Here is a 22,386-nt window from a genome sequence, read left to right on the forward strand (position 1 = left end):
ATCTTCCCTGCTCGGAAAATAGCCCTTTGTTGGAGTTTATCCTGCCCGTCCAGATAGGTGACAAATGGTGGTGAAACCCCAACCGTACAACAAAACACTCTCTGTGGCAGTAGAATTCTTCCAAGTGCAAGCAAAGTGCATTGGGGTAGCAGATGCAATAATGGACCTAACCGGGAAGGGGGAGTAAGAAGCCACCACAGCCCATCGAAGTGTAGTTTAAACTATTTTCCTTCAGTGTTATAGGATTCGTGCGACACTTGAAGTAAATACGCTTTGGAGCGGTTTGCTGTATTTGAAATAAAAGCGATAGAACGTAAAATAAATTTCTTACAATATGTCCGGAAACGTGACGATAAACGAAAGAAAGTGAAAAGTACAAAATGAGATCCTTGGAGGAGTGTAGTAGGGGAAAGTAGACTAATCTGAGACAGAATGAAGTAGAGTTAAAATATCATAGAGTTAATTATCACTAAGTAAAAAAACTTTCGAAAGTACCCTTAATTTTTAATATACATTGTCAAAATAATCCAAAGTTATCTGTCGAATCGTACACTTCAGGTTGATTATCAGAACTCCAAGTCTGAAAGTCTTCCAGAGCTGGTGTTCCTTGTTTGCTAATGTCACAGACCTCTCTGCCAAAGGACGAAGGCTGCGTGTAGCAGATTACAAAAAAGTGTGGATATTATTTCTTCATACTTGCAAAAATGTAAGATTTATCCTACTACGTCTAAAACTCAATTAATATTATTCCCACATAAACCAAAAGCTCTTTATATGAAACCTTCAAGTAGACAAGTAGACATGTTGTCACGATGAGAGGGGTCATAACTTGGTCAGATGAATTTAAGTATCTTGGGCTCATGACAGATAAAAAAATAATTTACAAAAATCATATTAAGGCATTAGAAAATATTTATAATATATTTGTCCACTTATTAATAGAAAATCGGAATTTTGTCTTAAGAACTTGCTTTTGATCTTCAAACAAATTCTCAGGTCATATTGTGTGCTGTATCAATATGAACTTGTACTTGGATACAAGTGATACTTAGAAGCTAGCTATGCAGATGATTCAAAATAAAATTTAGAAAATGATTCTGAAGCTCCTTTGAAAATGATTCTTAAGTCTGCTGTCCATTATTCCATAAGAATTCTACTCACAATATTGTTAGAATTTTTTTTAATGGAATCCTATTAAAAATTCGGTGAGAATCTTGTCCAACTTATTATATTCATATATATATTATATTCATATATTATATATTAGTTCTCACTGTGGTCCACAATCTCCTACTGTGCTGTCGCCATAAAATGACCTCCGGGATTGAAGTAAGCATAAGGCCGAAACATAAACATGGTCTGCACTGGGCTGCGGTGGTGTAAAAATGAGCTCATGTGGCGACGACAGCAACGATTACATATTGCAAAAGGCGAGCCATCCCCGGCGCTAATAAAACGTACGACAAATGTCCGGTGGAACCGGGTTGCAGAGTCGAATGTCCAGTATCCGGCGCGCCCGAGAATGAGGACGCACAGGAAACCGAAGCATTAAACAGATACCGGACCGATTATTGCATTCTGTATGTCGAACAGACAAAGACACCGTGGGTAATGTGGGGGTCGTAGGTCCTCCGAGTGTCAGATCTAGCAGACAGTGGCGTAGGAACAGGGGACAGGTCGCCACCAATACTTTTCAGGAAAAATCCGAATTATGTTACAAAAGTTTCCTCTATTCTAGCCAGATTTGTGTATGTTTTTGATAAAAAAAAGTTTAGTAACATTATAGTTTTATAGAGGTATTATAATAGCCATATAGGGCAAATAATATTCTGAACTACACCATGAAACCAGAAATGGAGTGCGTCGAGAAAGCTCGAACAATCATCATTTTTTTCCCTCTCGAGTTGCGCGTTCTTTTTGCCGGGAAAGCCCGAGCAATCTCAGTTATTTTTCTCTCGAACCGCGCGCCCTTTTTTCTGAGTGCTTTGATATAGCCGATCAAATGAGTAAAGTTGAAAGTGGATTGTGGCTGCTCAGTCTAGGATGTCGGATCGATTGGTGAGCTCGTTTCATTCTTTTATTTCTAACTAGTGGTCCCGGCAAACTTCGTCTTGCCATCAAGTAGACTGTTGAAAAACGCTATTGATTGTCGCATACAAAATGACAGTTTCATTCACACTCGTTTTTCCCACTTTCCCTGGGATTTTCATACACACAAACACGTCGGAACCCTTGACAAATAAAACGGAGAAAGAATCATTCGCTTACATGCATGAGGTATGCTGATACTTTTTCAGCTGTGTCAGTGCAAAACCAACTGATTTTCTTCAATTCGAAATCGTGAGATGAATGTGCAACAATCATCAACGACGCGTACAAATTTCAATGACGGCCTACTTCGCCTTAATCGTTGCAACGGTGGGACGTAAATATGATTTTTCCGCAAACTATGAATGGTTCGGCACTGTCAGTCTCTTATTCATAAATTGTTATATATTTTTTTATTCAAAACATCCCTTTCCTTTAACCTTTATTTATGAAATTTAAAGAAAAACTTTGACTGGTTCGCCACTACTAGTGTAGAGTAGACTTGCAAAATGTTCATTTTTTCAACAATCTTTAAATGGTTCCCCATGGCGAGTGTTGGCACAAGAGTGGTCTATGATGGTCGAGCCAATCGAGTTGTTTTTTTCTTTTCATTTAAGTAAAATATAATAATACATGCTTCCGTCCTGACAGCTGTAGAAATGTTGCATTTAGCTATTTGTTCAACAAATTTTGAATGGTTCACCACTTCAAGTGTCGACATTATTTTCGTCTACATAGAAATTGTTCATATCATTTTAAAATATATATACTTATGCTTATATTTCACAAATAATTGTTTATCATGGTCTAATCGCTTATCAAAGTGAATCCTATGACCCAACGAACCCTCCCCATTATCAAACATCCCTCCCAGTAACCTTTGTGGAGATGCAGAGGTAAACACGGTCTCCTCCAAATAGCAAAGGTTACACACTAACATTCCTTCCCCCAATCCCACCTAACTGCAAGGACGTGGCCGGCGCCGTTATTGATCCTGTATAAATAGAGGCACTGAATTACGCACACTGAAGAAGATTATGGCCAATCCCAGCCGAGCTTCTAATGGATTCTTTGTGCATTTTCACTGACTTAGGTCAATCAAGGAATAGCAACTATATGATATGTTTAGTCAGTTTGAGCTAATCTAAGTAAAGTTTAGAAAATAATTTAGTTCGCTCACTGAACCGGACAAAAAAAAAATCTGAAGGAATTTTTTGAAAAAGTGCTAACTAGATCCCTATAGAGGAATGAATAAATGTAGGAATTGCTTGTAGAATCCACAGACGAATCATTTAAGAAATCCTTTGAATAATTCCTCAAAATATGCAATTTATAATTGCTGGAAAAGTTTGAAAAAAAATCATGAAGCAAACCCTCACAGTGTTCCTGGAGAAATATCTGGAGCAATCTGCGAAAGAATTCATAAAGTAAGGATGAATTCCTTAATGAAGAAACATAGGGAATTCTTGGAATATTTAGAGCCGCATTGTCGAGAGCAAATATTAGAGGAATACATGAAGTAATGCTAGTAAAAACTCGAAGGAATTTAAAAAAAAAATCGAGTATCTCTAGAGAAAAATCCATGAAAAATTTTAGCTGCAGGAACCCCAGAGGAATCTCTGATCAAAGAAATAATTTTTATGAATCCCTGAAGAAATTGATGGAATTTTCTTTGAATGAATTTTTGAACATTTTTTGGATGGAATCATTGAAGAAACTTGGAAAAAGCAGACACTTGCAGAAGTTCCTGGACGAATTATTTTAGTAATTCTTGAAGGAAACTTATTAGAAAGTACAAGAAGAATTAAAAAATAATAATGAAAAATGAAAAATGAAAAATAGACCACAAGAGGATCCAATCCAGGGAGCAATTTTTATGAGAAATAAGTTCAAACCCATTAGAGCGTAATTTCAAGAAGAAAAAGAGGATCTGAGAGAATCCCGTGAAGAACACCTCCGTTGAAGAAATTCCTGAGGAATATTTGAAGGACTTAAAAATTAGACTTGAAATACTTTAGGGATGAATTGATACAGCAATTACTGGAATTCTTTCAGGAATACATGAACTGTGAAGACATCCAAATATAACCCCTAAATAAATCTTTGCAAGCATTAGGCAAATTCCAATGGAAATCCTGGAATTATTTGAAATAGTCTTAGAAGAATAATAAGAAATCCCTTGGAAATTAGTAAAATAATCTCTATTATCTCTTTAAGAAAAAAAAAGAAACAACTAGAGAAATTTTTAAACTAAGTTATGGAGGAATTTATGAACAAATCACCGAAGGAAGCCATGTAGTTTTTTTCAAGATCTTAAAAGAAAAAAAGGCTTCTTCTTTTTCAGAATTATCTATACTGTAGTTCTAGGGAAAAATCCTAAGTAAATAGTAGTCTTTGGATAAATTTCTAAATGAAAAGATCTTGAAAAAAGTCCAGGAAGAATTCTTAGGGAATTTTCTGTACCGAAACTAAATTGGATGAATTTCTTGTAAAATTGAAAAAAAAAAAAACTCCAGAAACCTTAGAAAAAATCTCTGAGAAGATTATTTTTGTAATGGTTGATCGAAAAATCGTTTGATTAACAGATATAAGATTAACAGATATAGATCTGAAACTTTCTACATGATAGTTATTACCCACGCTTTAAAACGTGGTTAGAATATGTACTAGTGGCAATATCAGTCTTGTAAATGTTCTTATTCTTCAGCCATTTTTGGATTAGAAGACGGGACCTTCGACCCATTTTTTTTTTTGGAAATTTAAAGGATATTGTGTCTATTTATTGCTCAAAGTTGGAAACTCAATGACTTGTTGAATTGATTATTCTTTCAAAATATCACCAATATTTGTTCAAAATTTATTTGAATATTTTCGTCACTCAGTTATTGTAAAACATTGTTGAATTCATTATTCTTTCAAAATGTCGTCATTCTTTAAACATAACTGCTGACCTTCATCCAAAGACTACTTCCAGTACATACTGGGCCAGACAAAACCTCTAGCGCTCTACAAGCGCATTTTTCCGAGTTGGTGTCAAAGGAGACTTATCTTGAGTTTAGTTGTTTTTCAACTTGATTATGAAAGTTAGTTGGAAATATCGCCGCATAGGTGGCGCTGCGAGGCAAACTTTTTTGTTTTGCATCCTAGAGCTTTTGCGTCTACGGCAAAGTTTTATAACGTGTAAAAATACGACAAGTTGTCGATAACACCAAAGTTTTAGGACTTCAAATAAGAAATTTATGATAGAGAAGTGTAAATTACTTAAAATTAACGGTATTTTTATTCTTTTTGCGTCAAATAAACCATGGTTATGGTAAAAAAAATGTGTAAATCACTTTAATTTTACGTTTTTTATTCTTTTTTCAAAATCTTAAAATGTTTCATTTTAAACACCATGCGTCACTTAAATTCGATAACTGTGCGATAAAAAATCTTATTTTTATTTAAATATTTTAATGTTTGAACAAATTATTGCAAAAATCTAGTAGTATAATGATAGAATTAATAATAAGTCTATTCTATTTATATGGAAAAGGTGGTTATTTTGAATTTAGATATGACGAATTCCATGTCAAATCGGAATTAATGGAGAAACGCGAATAACTAATAAAAACAACCTATTTTAAAATTTTAATAATAGTTTTTGCATTAAACTCGATATAATTCGAAAATGGAGTTCGGTGTTGCGTCATCCGATAGAATTAGCTCACGGTTTGGCGTGTGTTTTCGGTGCTGGAGATTTTTTTTTTCCTGTTTTGGAGCGTCTTGCTGGGTAGTGCTTCGTGAAGCCCAAGCAGGACAGTTCGGTTTTGCGTCGTCCGATAGATTTGGCTCACGGTTTCGCGCATGTTTTCGTCGCCGGAGATTTTTTTTTTTTTTCCTGTTTTGGAGCGTTCTTGCTGGGTAGTGCTTCGTGAAGCCCAAGCAGGACAATTCGGTTTTGCGTCGTCCGATAGATTTGGCTCATAGTTTCGCGCATGTTTTCGTCGCCGGAGATTTTTTTTTTTTTCCTGTATTGGAGCGTCTTGCTGGGTAGTGCTTCGCGAAGCCCAAGCAGGACAGTTCGGTGTTGCGTCATCCGATAGAATTAGCTCACGGTTTGGCGTGTGTTTTCGGTGCTGGAGATTTTTTTTTCCTGTTTTGGAGCGTCTTGCTGGGTAGTGCTTCGTGAAGCCCAAGCAGGACAGTTCGGTTTTGCGTCGTCCGATAGATTTGGCTCACGGTTTCGCGCATGTTTTCGTCGCCGGAGATTTTTTTTTTTTTTTTTCCTGTTTTGGAGCGTTTTGCTAGGTAGTGCTTGTGAAGCCCAAGCAGGACAGTTTTTACATTCAGAAATGGAATAGTGAAAAGTGAAAAATGAAAAAGTGATTTGTTTGATTTGTGTCCTCAGTACTGTTGGTTTTTGGCTGCCCTCAATTCACCGAACCATCCGGAAGTGACAGGCAGCACATAAATTTGGAGAATCAATCCGGTGAGTTTGTTCCAGTATGATAGTTTTTCTTTTGTGAGCCTTCCGGATCGTTTTTGTCCGCGTCGTGGAACTTCTGATCGTTTCTTGAACGGAAAATGTTATTTTCGGAGTTTGATAATTATGTTCAGATTGCGCATTCTGTCCGGGCGGGTTTTACGCAACTAACAATCGGTTGTGGATGCTTTTTAACCGTTCGATGACCCTGGAGGGATCGATTCTGCTTTTCGTATAATTTTGAGCAGAAAAACCGACTGTGTTATCCTAGGGTGTTTAGTTCGAACGCGCTTCCTTTCCTTTTTCGATTATCTAAAAATACAGTACCACCCAGTACAGTTTTTCAATGGGCACAGTACAGTTTTTCAATAGGCGTGATTTTTTTTTTTTTTTTACGCGTATCGTTATTTTATACAATCTGATGACCCTGGAGGGATCGGTTTTGCTTTTTACTGGTTATTGAGCAAACAAATATTACTGCACAATCGACAAGCATTTCGCGAAATACTATTTATACTATAAATAAGCTATTGTTTTCTCTTTTGATTGCCGGCATTCAAAAGATTAATTTGAAAACGCTTAAACAACAAATATTTATGGTCTATCGCCAGCTTTCTAGGCGAATCCTAACAATATACATTCCCCAACCTCCAACTCCGTAGCACTTATGAGGGTGTCGCTGAGTCGGTGGCCTCTAATTAAGTAAGTGCTACATCAACATTTCCTTCCCCTATCCCAAGTTACGGTAAAGATGGGCGTGGCCGGGAATAGCGATATTCATGCTTTTAGTATTCTTGTTTATGATTTGAACAAGGTATACTCCCCTGCCTTGTTCTTGAAAGTAGTCAGGATGAGATTATTAAAAAGAAACATGAATGTTGCTAGTATCCAATCTACGAAGTATACCGTAACTACGCTAACGCTAACGCTAACGCTAACTCGATATAATTCGAAAATGGCTACTTGTAGAGAAATTATTCACATATTCATCATGGCTTAGAATCATTTCAAGATGCCAACCATCAGAACGTATTTATGTTGACAAAAAATCAAAATTTTGAAAATCGACCAAAAGTTGTTCTTAGAAAAACTTTTTTATTAAAAAATTCTCCATCATGAAACTGTGTCCCAAACATCTGTATACTACCAAGATTCTATGGTGAAAATTTAAAAAATATTAAAAATTGGGTTTTTGTGTAATTTAAAATATAAGTTTTATTGTTGATTTTTTTATGAAAATAAGTAAAATATTTTTTCAGTGTATATTTTTTTCTTATAGTCCAAACGGTTTACTACAATTTCTTCATTGAACATTTTTCTCTAAAATCAACAGTTTAGAAGTTAGAGTTTTTCAAATAAGTTACGTGCAAAAATTTATAGGCCATTTTCAAAAGTTACACTTGAGCCTAAATGATCAATTTTTCTATGGAAAACGCTTATTCTATCATACCAAAAACATGTGCAAAATTTAATCCAAATCGAAGACTATCGAGGTCGATTTTTATTTTTTTCGACTCATTCTGGATGGAATTCGTCATATCTCAATTATATCAAAATATACATCCCGCAAAGTTCGACATTTGGTAGATGACATATAACGTATTTGAGAACATTGAAAATTTTTGGTAAAAATTTGCAAGTTTTTGAGTGAAGTTATGTTAAAAAAGTGATATTTTTACAATAATTTGTTCAAACATTAAAATTTTCTAATAAAAACAAGTTTTTTACATACTGTAAATGCATGTTATCGAAATTAAGCGACGCATGGTGTTTAAAATGAAACATTTTAAGATTTTGACGTACAATGAATAAAAAACGTAAAATTTAAGTGATTTACACATTTTTTACCATGTCTTTGTTATTTGATGGCTTAGAATTTCGGTGTCTTCGACAACTTGTCGTATTTTTACACGTTCTAAAACTTTGCCGAAGTCGCAAAAGCTCTAGGATGCAAAACAAAAAAGTTTGCCTCGCAGCGCCACCTATGCGGCGATATTTCCAACTAACTTTCATCATCAAAAGAAACAACTAAATTTAAGATAAGTCTCCTTTGACACCAACTCGAAAAAATGCACTCCTAAAGCGCTAGATGTTTTGTCTTGAAATATGTTAATCTGTGTCTACCAGTACACCAATGCAGATTTCTCGCACTCTATCATGTTGTTCTAGCATATGCAACCTCCAGTAATAGCTCCTTCAATACATGCATTCCTTTTTTTCAATGACCAAATATCATTTGATTCTTAAAGTAAATACATTGTTTTTGACCAAATGTCCATTCGACGAAATGTCCACTCGACCAAATGTCATTCGACCAAACGTCTTTCGACAAAATGTCATTCGACCAAATGTCATAGATTCCAAAAATCTGGTGAAATTTCGTAATAAAATCTTGCCAGTTTCTTTTATTTACTTCTTGGGTGAATATTTAAAGGAATTATCCAGGAATGATTCTTGAGGGAATCTTATAAGAAATATGTTGTAGGAGTTTATGGAGAAATCCTTGTACAAATCTCTAAGGGATTCATTGAAGCAAGCCTTGAAGAAATTCCAGGAAAAATCTCCGAAAAATCACGGAAATTTGATGTTATTTTATGATTAGATTCCTGAAAGAAATTATTGTAAAAGAATGTTAGAAAAGTCCTCAGAAGCATTAGATGATAGAGAGATGCATTAGATGGATAGAGGTCCATAGAGGAATGCCAATATAAATTTCTGGGAGAGTTTTTTGGAAAATACCTTGATAATTTCTCGGAGAAATCTATGCACGAGTACCTGGAGGAATGCCAGCCAAACTTTTTAAACGTATCATAAAGTGATGCTAGAAAAATGCCCGTAGGGATTTCTTATGGCATCCTTGAAAGAATTCTAGGATGAAATCATTGAGGAATCCTTTAGGATTATTTTGCTTTTCCCTAGGAAACTCCTGCTAAAGAACACTCGTCGAAATAAATTGTGGTGGAATTTCTGACCCCCCACTAAAAGCATGACGTGATTTATAGATGAACCCTCAAGGAAACCAAGGATGAATTACTGAATCCCGAGGAAATTTCATCCTGAGTTTGCGCCGAAATCATGCAAGAAATTACACTTCATACTATTCTTAAAAATGTGTTATTCAAGTTACTACTGCTTCCGAAGCATTTGAGGTTAAATGTCACATTCTTCTTGGCGGAATTAATGGATAATTCTCTAATACAATTATGCAAAATCTTGAAGTTCAAGAAATGCATGTTAGGAAGTAGGAAGAAAAAAAATCAAAGAATATTCTGGTGAAACTCTGTGATAAAAAAGAGGAACTCATATGAATTTCAATGAAACTTTTCATAAATTTTAAAAAGTTTTCTTACAGATGTATTTTTGTAGAAATATCTTTAGGAAATTTCATTTCATTTCCAACAGCCAACGATTTATTTCAGTGGGGCAACAAAAATATTAACAAGAAAATCTGACATATTTTAGTCAAACATTTCATTAAGAATTTCAACATATGAAACCAATTTCCTTGAGAATACCACAATACCTCACAAAACTTTTCCTATTCAGAAGAAAGTCCTTTAACAGTTTGCATGGTATTCGAGAAAAAAGCAAGGGAGAAATCTTAGGAGGAATTGGTTAATCTATAAAGATAACGATTTTGACCGAAGAGGGAGAAGGAATTTATATATAGATATTAAAAATCATATTATTCTTCTTCATGGCATTACGTCCAAGTCTGTTCGTCAGCTTTGTCGTCTTTGTCAAAGTTCCCATTTTTCGCATTTGTATATCTTGTGCTCGTGGCAGTCTCGTTTTTTCAATGCCCAGGGAAGTCACGGAAATTTATATTATAAAAGGATCCTGGACCGACCTGGAATCAAAGCCAGGCATTTTCAGCATGGTTTTGATTTGCAGCCGCGGACGTTACCGATGGGATAATTTTTTAACAGCTAATATACTTGGAGTAGTTCGTACAGAAATATATTATAGCATTCTTGACAAAATACATAAAGAATTTTTTAAATAATCCACAGAAAGAAATTCCGAAGAAATTTCTGAAATTCTTGATGAAAAAATTCATCAAACTTCATTCTAGAGAATTCTTAGATGGAATTTCAAAAAGCTACCCGGAGAAAAACACACTGAAGTACAAGTTCTTTCAAAAAAATTCCTTAGAAGTTTCCTGAAGAATTCCTGCAGAAAGAGCTGGAAGATGTTTTAAGTTATTACTTAGAATATTTTAAAGGGTGTGTTAAAGAGGAAGAATGTTTAAGAAAATTATGGAGAAATACCTTGAAGAATTCTTCGAACGATTCTTCGAGGAAAGATTATAGAGATTGCTGAAAATCTGGTAGGATTGGCATCAGAATTCTGAAAGAAGGAAATTGAATAATCAACACTAATTATTCATTGAATTTTTTATTCTGAGAATCCCAGATGGAAATTCCGTGTAAATATCGTAGGAAATTGATTAAAAATTCTGAAGATCGCGAAACGCGAAAATCTTGTTTATAGATTGGCCTTGTTTAAAGGTATTATATAATTCAGATGCTTATTCGGTTCATGTATCGGTTTACTAAAACTAACAGTCCCTACTAATCGAGAATTTTTGTCCGCAAATAGACGCCCATGACATCGAGGGCCATCTAACTAGCCCAACCAGCTGACACGCCACGGATGCAGGATGTAATAAAACCGAAGAAAAAGTTACCATACACCGCTGCTACCACTGTTTGTTGCAGCAAGTGGCAATGGCGTAACGGCTGCACGGGTTGCGGTTTATGAGCCTGGCATTTGGTCGTCCTCCTCGACCACCAGTCGATCAACGAAGCCAACATCAACAAGAAGGGAGGTAAAGTAATCGTAAAGCCGGAAATTGCAACTAAAGCAACAAAATGTGTGCTGCTGGGGAAGATCCGTCCCATTAACTGTGCGAAATGAATGCCGCCGGCGCAGATTTTCTGGATGATTTAGAATTCAATGTTGATTGTTCTGCAGATACAGTCACCGACAAAATAAAGTGCCTGCTTTTCACACGTGAATAAAACCAAATGTAAGTACTTGGGACAATAGCTTTAATGCAGTTTCACATAGTTTAAAAAACAGAACAGCGAACAAAATATGGACAAGCCTTAATTGTCTAATAATACATTCGTTTCTAAAACTAGCGCATGCCTTACCATCTATTCCCTAAATATTTAAATAAAACAAAAGCAAGGTGTTGCATTTTTTTATTGATCAAGCCCTCGTTCGCCAGAAACCGTTTCCGATTGTGTGCAGCTGTGTATTAAAAATAACGTCGTTAAATAGTCATCTGCATTAAGTTCCGGAAGTTCCATTCATCAAGTCTCGAGTGAGACTTGATTCGTTGGGTGATGGCTCTCAAGTTTCCGTGCTCTGCCATATTCTTTTCCGCTGCTCCTTCATTCAGTTCATTATCCACCATACTTTTCTCGAGAAAAAATATGTATTTCATCCTGCTGTCTGTTCGTTCGTCCTTCCGTCTGTCTTTCTATCCACATCACCATCAGTTTTCAGCTCAAGCCAAAAGGACATCGTGAAGAATGCAGTGCCGTTCGTGATTACCGTGCCAGCCTTGGAATTCACGGCGCAGGTCGGCAATTCGGAGGGCTCGTCGACGTACCAAATCGGCCCAACGGCCCACTTCGCTGTCGGTGTCACGCTGAAATCAAAATTAAAGCTCCGTCAGATTTGAAACATGGCAAAAATGAGAAATTGAAAATCCGTTTTGCATGGTTCACGAATAACCATGCGTCCCCTTTTATGAAGCTTGAAGGATTAATGTCGGTCGTATTCTCTCTCTTTCGTCGCCTCTCATCTTCCATGCAAACCCCCTATTGTTACCTGTTGCACGCTCTTTTGGTACATGATTGTCTGATTGGCGTTTTCCTCTCGGTCGATTTCCCGCTCTCGCATCAGTTGCTCGATGTGATTCTGTTTCTCCCGGAGGACGTCCTGTGGAAAATCAGAGAAATGGAATTAATAATTTAATGCCAATCATACTGGATATCGCGATGCATGGTAGAAAATATGATGGGGAATCAATTCCGCGAATCAGTATGATTAATGTCAAGAACTGGCAGATGGGGATTTTTTTTTATTATCGGACAATTTGGGCCGAAGGTTCTCCGATTTGCATGAAATTTTCACCAGAGGTAGAGCTCGTGGATACATGACCAAAAGTGAAATTCAAAAAAATTATAGTGGCCTATTTTCCCGGAAAACTCTTGATGAATTTTCACGATTTTTCTATATACCTCAAACTTTGAAAATTCATATCTCCTGAACTATGCATCGTAGAACAAAAGTTTTTTAGTGAAATCGTTGCATAGTTTCATCAATCTATACTCTAACTTTCGTCCATAGACGCCAAAGTGGTATCTTTTACCGTTTAGGCGACAGAACTGAAAAACCGATGACCACCCGCACGCTTCCCATAGAAAAATGTGTTCTATTGTGGGCCTCATAACCGTGCGCTAACGGCGGCAGTAATTTACACGTATTTTAAGTGTAACGCAGTAAACCATCCTTTCCTTTCCAGTCAGAAGAAGCTTTTCGTCAATCGGACCACTCTCTTTTGGTCTGTTGGGTGTTTTGTATGTCCTTTATTCGTAACCTTTACTATTAAGACCAACGGTCTTTAATTGAAAACGATCCTAACATTTAATAATATAGGTAATAGGAACTGACCCTCAGCAAGCATGGGAAAATTCACTCACTCACCCGAACGCCACCGATGAAAAATAGCAAACAATCTGCTGCTATCGAACATTCAGTGATAGCTGAACCGTCCTAGGCGGAGTGTAGCATGGAAGCGTCGAAACCGATTGATTGTGTAAAGGCGACAATCGGAAGGAACGCGAAGAGAAGCGAATACCAATACACTTGTATCTGCGAGGCACGAGTTAATGCACTTAGCATCCATTCGCCGAATGCATTGAACTGACTGAGAGGATTCCTACTCACTGAATCATTCCGTGGTGTGGACTGCCAGTCAGTGAACGCTCATTAGCACTCAAACCCGAATGCCATTCGAACGGAATCAGAATGTAAACAACCATTCCTGGACAAACATTTCAAAAGGGCACATCGACATTGGTAAACATTGGCTTTGCAAGCCGCTGTTGAACCCAATTCTCGCGAAACATTACTAAAGGACCTATGTACAAATGAGAGATTCTCTCCTCTCTCATTCTCTTTCGATTATAACAGTGGAATACTAAAAATTTTGGGAAGTTTTTCACTATAGATCGAAAGTCAATTCCCTTGACTAGCGTTTCATACGAAAAACGCAACAGAAGAGGTTAATGTGACACAGTTATGAATGAAAGAGAAAGTAAACAAAGAGAGCCTCTCAATGTTAGATAGGTCCTTTAGTAATGTTTCGCGAGAATTCAACTCGATCACGCTCACCAATACCACTATCAGGAAGAGCTAACACCAATCTTTCTGATAGTGGGGTAAGTTTGCGTGGGCGGGCTAAAAAGGGCTCAACAGCAACGTTTCTGAAAAAAGCTCAAGACCTCTTGGGCCCTTTTCAAATGTTTTTCCTTTGTCCGAATTTTGGTATTGCATTCGACTGATTAGATGCCGTTTTTTGTTTCGCTTAGTGCTCGCCGACGAAAAAGAATGGGCACTGGAAATTGAAACGTTCGGCTTAGTAAAAAAACGGCTTTTTCGCTCCCGACTGTGCATGGAAGCGAGTGAGGGAAACACAATAACTGAGTAGGTGTTTCCCATGCTTGACCCTCAGTATCATATAGTTGCCAAGCATATAGTTGATCCTTCAAACGCTACCATAATGATTGATTGTAACAAGAACTTCCCGTGCGGCTTTCATAGAGGCTGTTAGCTTTAATACTAAATAACGTTGCTGATGAAGGACACACAAAACACCCAACTGACCAATGGAGAGTGGTCCGATTGACGAAAAGCTTCTTCTGACTGGAAAGGAAAGGATGGTTTACTGTGTCACACTTACAATGCGTGTAAATTACTGCCGCCGTTAGCGCACGGTTATGAGGCCCACAATAGAAAACATTTTCCTATGGGAAGCGTGCGGGTGGTCATCGGTTTTTCAGTTCTGTCGTCCAAACGGTAAAAGATACCACTTTGGCGTCTATGGACGAAAGTTAGAGTATGGATTAACGAAACAAAAAATATTTTTTTGAAAATTTTTCATGATACAGACGATAGTTTTTTCGCTATTTTCCCGACAATTTTCTTCATGGTGAAAAATTTTCCAAGAAATGTTTTTCTTTTTATATTTTTATTAGATTGCTGAGGAAATTTCCTTTCGATTTCACTAAAAAACTTTTGTTCTACGATGCATAGTTCAGGAGATATGAATTTTCAAAGTTTGAGGTATATAGAGAAATCGTGAAAATTCATCTAGAGTTTTCCGGGAAAATAGGCCACTATAATTTTTTTGAATTTCAATTTTGATCATGTATCCACAAGCTCTACCTCTGGTGAAAATTTCATGCAAATCGGAGAACCTCCGGCCCAAACCTGTCCGATAATTTAAAAAAATGCCCAGATGCTTAATCAATGTCTGAATGTCGACCAATGTATTATCTGATTTTTCGTAGAATTTTACTTTGTAGTCACCAAAAGTGATATTTGCAATTGTACGTAGTTCGAAAATCAAAATGTTTTAGTATTGGCAAATAGAAAAAGAAAACCGTTACGTGTAATGATGGTTTATACAGTGGCTCAATTTCATATTCGTACAGAATACTATTTTTACATCAAGATAGTAAAAAAACTATTGAATGATATATTTACTCATGTAACCATGTACTCATCGACTTATGTAACCATACTAAAACAAAATTTCCTAGATTGCATGGTCCCCTCAAACGGCTTTCTAAGCAATTTGTTTCCACCAATCGATATTTCCATGAGTCGATGGTCCCTTCAGATATCGACTCATGGAGGTTGTAGTTTAAAACACTTTATCAATAACGAAGGTCTTTGGTGTCATCTGTTATTCAACAGTCATAAAATGTTTCTATCATTTTTGGATTATTGGAAAAGTATTAAAATTGATCCAAATCCATGTTCGTATAGGTACCTATCAAAATTCAAACAAACCAGATGTAGTGGAGTACATTTGGACAATTTCCAACGCAGGTCAAATGATGAGAAATACCAGGTTTTCAAGGTTTTTTGCCATAAAATCTAACAAATGTAAAAATCAATCTTAAAAGTATATTCTTGAGCACTGAAAAAGTTTTGGTTGAAATGTTTTTAGTTTACAGAAATCATAAGCAGTTTATCATGTCATATCATAATTTCAAAACTCTTCTAAAATGTTATTTTTATCCATGTACACCAATTTTTTGTTTTAATAAACAGGTAAAGGTTAATTTTAAACTTGTTTGTAGAAATAATTTGAACGACGAACTTTGTTTTAGAACAAACTACCCTACACTATGCTGTACATAATTGATGTTATCTTTATATTAAATTATCTTACAATTCATATTCGCTGATATTTCGCTGGGCTGTGTGCTGCAAGTAGCCCAAGCTACTTCTGCTGGTTTCCCATGCAAATTAGATAATTTCAATCAATCACGGAGTAGCAGCAGCTTATGCTTATGCTTAATTATCTTTGAATTCATATTCAAATCATTCTAAAAATAGGACCCTATTATTCAGTATATTGGTTTTATAATTAAAATACAAAATAATTTGAATGAGTAGATAGCATTGATATACTTTACGGCAAAATTACCGATATTTTGTTTATCAATATCTATAATAATGTTTGATAGTAAAATTTAAAATAAAAATTATAATAAAATTATTATTATAAAATTTTTAGTTTTGGATTTGTTATAAATGTTATGCACAAATTCCACCCAGAATGAGTGGAAAAAAATTAAAATCGAGCTCGATGATCTTCGACTTGCATCAAATTGCGCACATGTTTTCAGTATGGTTGAATAAGTGTTTTCTATAGATAAATCGATCATTTTGACTCAAGAATAACTTTTGAAAATGGCCTATGATTTTTTGCATACAATTCATTTGGAAAACTCTCACGGTGCCCCGACAGACCGTTATTATAAAAAATATCCATCAAATCTCTCATTCTGCACCTATGGGTCAATTTAAAAAAAAAGTCTGTAGTAGGAATTCCTTCTTCTTCTTCTATCTGGTGTTACGTCCCAACTGGGACAAAGCCTGCTTCTCAGATTAGTGTTCTTTTATGAGCACTTCCACAGTTATTAACTGAGAGCTTTCTTTGCAGATTGACCATTTGTGCATGTGTATAATCGTGTGGCAGGTACGAAGATACTCTATGCCCTGGGAATCGAGAAAATTTCCTTTACGAAAAGATCCTCGACCAGCGGGATTCGAACCCACGACCCTCAGCATGGTCATGCTGAATAGCTGCGCGTTTACCGCTACGGCTATGTGGGCCCCAAGGAATCTCTAGAAATCCTAATTTGAAGTTTTTAACTAAAAAATTCAATATAATCTGTATTAAAATCACACGACAGGACACCTACAAAATCGCTCAAAAAGTTAGCTAAACTGTTCTTAACTAGTATATAATTGTTATCGCTGTTATAATTTCAAATATTTGCAACTGACTTAACTTAGCAGAGTGGTTTGAGTATATTTTTCTATATGACTTAAGCCGGTAAGCCATTGCAAAGTAATGTTGATCTTATGTTAGACAAAATTGAAACATTCAATGCTGAACATTATTAATTTACAGCTGATTTTTCGACTTTCACACTAAATGACCAGCCCATTGGAGTCTGCCTTATTTAGCTTCTTTGTATATCTGGTACTACTCTTGATGTATACGCATAGTTTTCACCGAGTGTTGTCCTTAGCACTTTATATTAAAATTAACGTATTTGTATTCTCAGCCAAAACATGATTTTGACTCTACATGGAACATCATTGCAACATGTCAAAAGTGTTCCAAGATTAACAAAGTCTTCAACAATTTCAAACTAATCTCCGCGATAAGTACTACCAAAGTTTTATCATTACTAGGACTCCCACTTACTATACCTGGAGAGATCAGTTCTGCTTTTTACCGAGCACAATGTAACTACCGTCGAACGCGCGATCATTCCTTTTTCAAGGGAAACAATCTTGTTCATATTGTTAATAAGGCACTCTTTCTCTCCTTTGATTGCCGGCATTCAAAAGACTAAATTGAAAACAATTAAACATTAAAAGCTCTTGGTCTATCTCCAACTTTTCAGGCGAATCCTGACATAATGCCTTTCCCAATCCCCAACACCGTTGCACTTATGAAGGCTGAGTTTTCAATTCTTTTATCTCAAGTTACGGTAAAGATGGGTGTGGCCGGGAATAGCGACATTCATGATTTTGGAATTCTTGTTTCAGATTAAATCAAGGTTAACTCCCAAGCCTTTTTCCTGAAAGTATTCTAGATGAGACTATCTAAGAAGTATACCGTAACTACGCTAACGCTAACGCTATTTCTTTGAAATCGTTGTAGACTTGTTAATCTTGGAACACTTCCGGCTTGTGACAATTATGTTTCCCGTGTACTTAAAACCTGAGAGAGACTCGCGAAAAGGGAAAATATCAACGTCATATGCAGCCCAGATTCCACTGTCGCAAAACGTAAAATGCAGCCCATCGGTTTTTGGCTGAAAAAGTGAAAAGTATTATATTAAAAATTAACTGTTAAATCAGTTAGCGGTGAAGATTTTCCAAAGATGCTAATAAATCAAGTAAATTTCTTGTTGCTGGTATAAAATGTCACTCAAAATGCTATTTATTGTTCGATTTAAACGCAATATTTTATTGCTAAGATGTTCAGTTTGCTGAGATGACGGTTTAAACGGCTTGCGCATGATCGATGAAAACACAGAGTGGAATAAAAAAACTCAGCAATCGCAGAAAAAGAAAACCGTCTTCGCGAGTTTCACCTCAGCTTAAAACCATATTGTGACTGAGAATACAGAATACTTCGATTTACAATTTACAACATACAATTTTGAGGACATTACTCGGTCGAAAACTTGACGTATACATCAACAGTACCATCGGGCGGGGCTACTTTTGATTCCGGGGGCTACTTTGGACACTCACCTTTTGAATTTATTTGCAGCATAAATATTAATCTGGGGCCCAGATAGCCGTAGCGGTAAACGCGCAGCTATTCAGCAAGACCAAGCTGAGGGTCGTGGGTTCGAATCCCACCGGTCGAGGATCTTTTCGGATTGGAAATTTTCTCGACTTCCCAGGGCATAAGAGTATCTTCGTACCTGCCACACGATATACACATGCAACAATGGTCATTGGCACAGTAAGCTCTCAGTTAATAACTGTGGAAGTGCTCATAAGAACACTAATCTGAGAAGCAGGCTCTGTCCCAGTGGGGACGTTAATGCCAGAAAGAAGAAGATAAATATTAATCTGAGCAATTTCGTGTCTTCAGCACTTTTATTAACCAATGTATGCTCTACCACTAGGCAAGATATTTTTTTGGAACAACATCAACAATAACAGGATAAACAAGAAAACATTTCAAAATAATCAGAATAAATAATCACAAGGTATAAAACATTGGCTATGCAAACATTGTTTGAATTTTCCCCAAGTCGTGGAAACTTATTGAGAGCATCGCAAAACTATCGAATCGTCATCTTTCACAAAAATTATGATAGTGTTTTGCTAAAAAATATTTGTTTTAATTGATCTAAGGTTTTATTTTTAAGACTTTTATTTAGTTATAATGTTCTGGTTTGTGTATTTTACAACAGTAAAAGAAATTAAATAAATATTGGGAAAAACGAATAGACATAAAACACATATATTTCAATACGTACCAACAGCAAGTTCACAACATAATCTCTAAAAAAAAAATTTGCAGCCATATTTTACATGAATTTGCAGTATAAAACAATTGCATCCTTGCTATTTCTAAACAAACTACTCTAAGCCAGCTCTAAGCTGCTAAGAAGCTAAAAGCATACTACAAAACTAAACTTTTACTTCTCTACCAACTTGCAAAACTTTACTTCATAGATTGCGTTTTAATTTAAAATTACTTGATAACTAACAAGTAGTAATGTGGTATTAATGTGATCCCTCTATATATCGTTCATATTATATGAGGAATAATAGATAAGACAGATTTTGTGCATTACTCATTTATCAGTACCTATTAGTTACATCGTTCGTTTATGTAAATTCAAAAATCAAGCATTCGTAACTGATAGTTCCATTTAAGAGGAAGTTGAAAGTTTAAGTTTCATACTGAAAACTGAAAATAGTGAATGGCATGTTTCGTTGAAATTTTTTATATATGTGTAACGGTTTTTAGATTTGCAATTTTCTAATTTATGTTTATGAATGAAAAAACGTTCTATTGCATCATTATAGACGAAAATCTATATAATCAGTTTAAAATTTATGACAAACAATAATTTTGTTATCAAATTTTGAAAATTTCTGAAAATGTCCAAAGTAGCCCCTTTTTTGTCTTGAAGGACACACTTTTTTCGTTATTCAAGCATTTTTGTTATATCTTGATGGATTTGCCTCATATTTTGCACAGTTGTTACGTAAATATAGAACCTAAATAAATGTAAAAACTATCAATATCTACTCAGTGCGCATCGTACCTTCGTGCTGTGCGTACACGAATTCTCTCTGCTCTTGGAAGTTTTCTTAAAAACTACCTAAAGCAATAAAACAGTACTTTTCAGTGCTACAAAAACAGTACTTTTCAGTGCTAAAATTAAAAACGGTACTTTTCAGTGCTACTAAAACAGTACTTTTCAGTACTATTTTTTCTACTATTGATCCCTTTACGATCCTTGTTTGGACCCGTGCCTTCGATTTTTCGTTGGACCCGTTGGCGAAAGCTAGCGGTGGTAATCCTTCTTGGACACCGTCTAGGGAAAAAACCTCTCGAAGGTCACGTCTTTCTCGTTTATTAACTAAACATGGTATCAACAACTAACAAAAGGAAGGGTGAATCTCTGAATTCACTACTTCCTTCCAAAAAAGTGGGTTTTAAAACTGTCACTACACGTGGCAAGAATGGAAGAAAGGACGCTTCCCCGGAATGCGAAGTTTCTTCCAAGGGTGAAATGAATAATTGTATCGAAATGAGCAATCAGTTCGATGCTCTAGACAAATTTTCCGAACACCAAATCGAAGCAGCCTCTAGCCCAGGCTCTTTGATTCAAGTGAGGAAGCAAAGAGTGCCGCCTATCGTGGTCAGTTGTTCCGAATTTGGGGGATTTAGGCAGGAGATCTTGAACTCCATTAGGGGAATCAAGGTTTCCTTCCAAATCGCAAAGAAAGGAGACTGTCGCGTTTTGCCGGAAACTCTTAAAGATCGTGAACTTCTTCTCAAACATCTTGAAGAGAAGAAGCACAAATTTTTTACTTATGACGACAAAACTGAACGTTTGTTCAAAGTTGTCTTGAAAGGTCTCTCAAGTGACTATAAATCACCTGAAGAGATCAAAAATGGAATAAATGATTTACTTGGATTTTCCCCTGTTCAAGTAATCATTATGAAAAAGAGAACCCAATCTGGCATTGTTCGGAAAGGGCTTTCTCAAGAATTTTATTTAGTTCACTTTAACAAAAAAGAACTAAATAATATTAAAGCTTTAGAAAAAGCAAAATTTTTGTTTGATGTCCGTGTGACATGGGAACATTTCCAGAAACCTGGAGGAAATTTCCAGAACCCCACTCAGTGCCGTCGGTGCCAAAAGTGGGGTCATGGTACAAAAAATTGTCGCATGGATGCTAAATGCATGATTTGCGGAGGTTCTTCTCACGCCAAAGACGTCTGTCCAGTGAAGGAAGATACCACCAAATTCATATGCTGTAATTGCGGGGCTAACCATAAGTCCAATTTTTGGAATTGTCCTTCACGCAAAAGGGTCATTGAGGCTCGTGCCAGGCAGATGAAAGATAATATCCGTTACGATAACGGTCGTTTCCGGAATTTGCCTGGTAGAGTATCGAACAATGCTCATTTTTCAGTTAACGATCGCTTGATCATGAATCATACCCATCAGGAAGATCATAATCATGCTCATTCACAAACTAATTTTAATCCGTCGGGTAGCCGTTCGAATCTTTCAATTTCGAATGTATCTACCCACGGTAAATCCTTTGCCGATATCGTAGCAGGAAATTTGAACTCCTCCCCTGTTCGATCCATGGGTACCAATTCTACTTGTTTCAAATCAAATGGAAAAAACACTACCGCCACAGGTAACTCCGCTTCTTCGTCTACCGGAAATTCCAATGGGAAATCACATGACATGTCTGCCTCTGATTTTAATTTTCTAACTGAACAATTGAATCTAATGATTGATGCAATGTTCAAAGCCACCACTATGACTGAAGCAGTCCAAGTAGGTGTGAAATTTACAAATCAAATTGTTATTGGATTACGTTTTTCTAATGGATCCAAATAATAATTTAAATATTTTAAATTGGAATGCTCGTTCTCTGAATGGTAAAGAGGACGAGCTGTTTAATTTTCTTACGGTTAATAACGTGCATATAGCAGTTATTACCGAAACGTATTTAAAACCTGGATCTAAACTCAAAAGAGATCCTAACTTTTTTGTTTATCGTAATGATCGACTTGATGGGGCATGTGGGGGAGTTGCAATCATCATTCATAGGCGTATAAAACATCAACTGTTTTCATCATTTGAAACTAAAGTTTTTGAAACTTTAGGTGTTTCTGTTGAAACACAGTTTGGTAAATATACTTTCATAGCTGCCTATTTGCCTTTTCAATGCTCTGGGCAGCAAGTTAATTTGCTCCAAACTGACTTGCGTAAATTGAC

General features: G+C 36.1%; 1 protein-coding gene across 1 annotated transcript in view; it reads right to left on the reverse strand.

Moving 5' to 3' along the window:
* Window positions 1-22,386, reverse strand: part of LOC5579471 (restin homolog) — a 354,271-nt gene that overhangs the window by 53,361 nt on the left and 278,524 nt on the right. Inside the window, 1 exon segment of the mRNA XM_021846323.1 lies at window positions 12,398-12,508. Within this exon segment, the coding sequence (XP_021702015.1) occupies window positions 12,398-12,508 (111 nt within the window).

The sequence above is a fragment of the Aedes aegypti genome, chromosome 2 (assembly GCF_002204515.2).
Source record: "Aedes aegypti strain LVP_AGWG chromosome 2, AaegL5.0 Primary Assembly, whole genome shotgun sequence".
Lineage (NCBI taxonomy): Eukaryota > Metazoa > Arthropoda > Insecta > Diptera > Culicidae > Aedes > Aedes aegypti.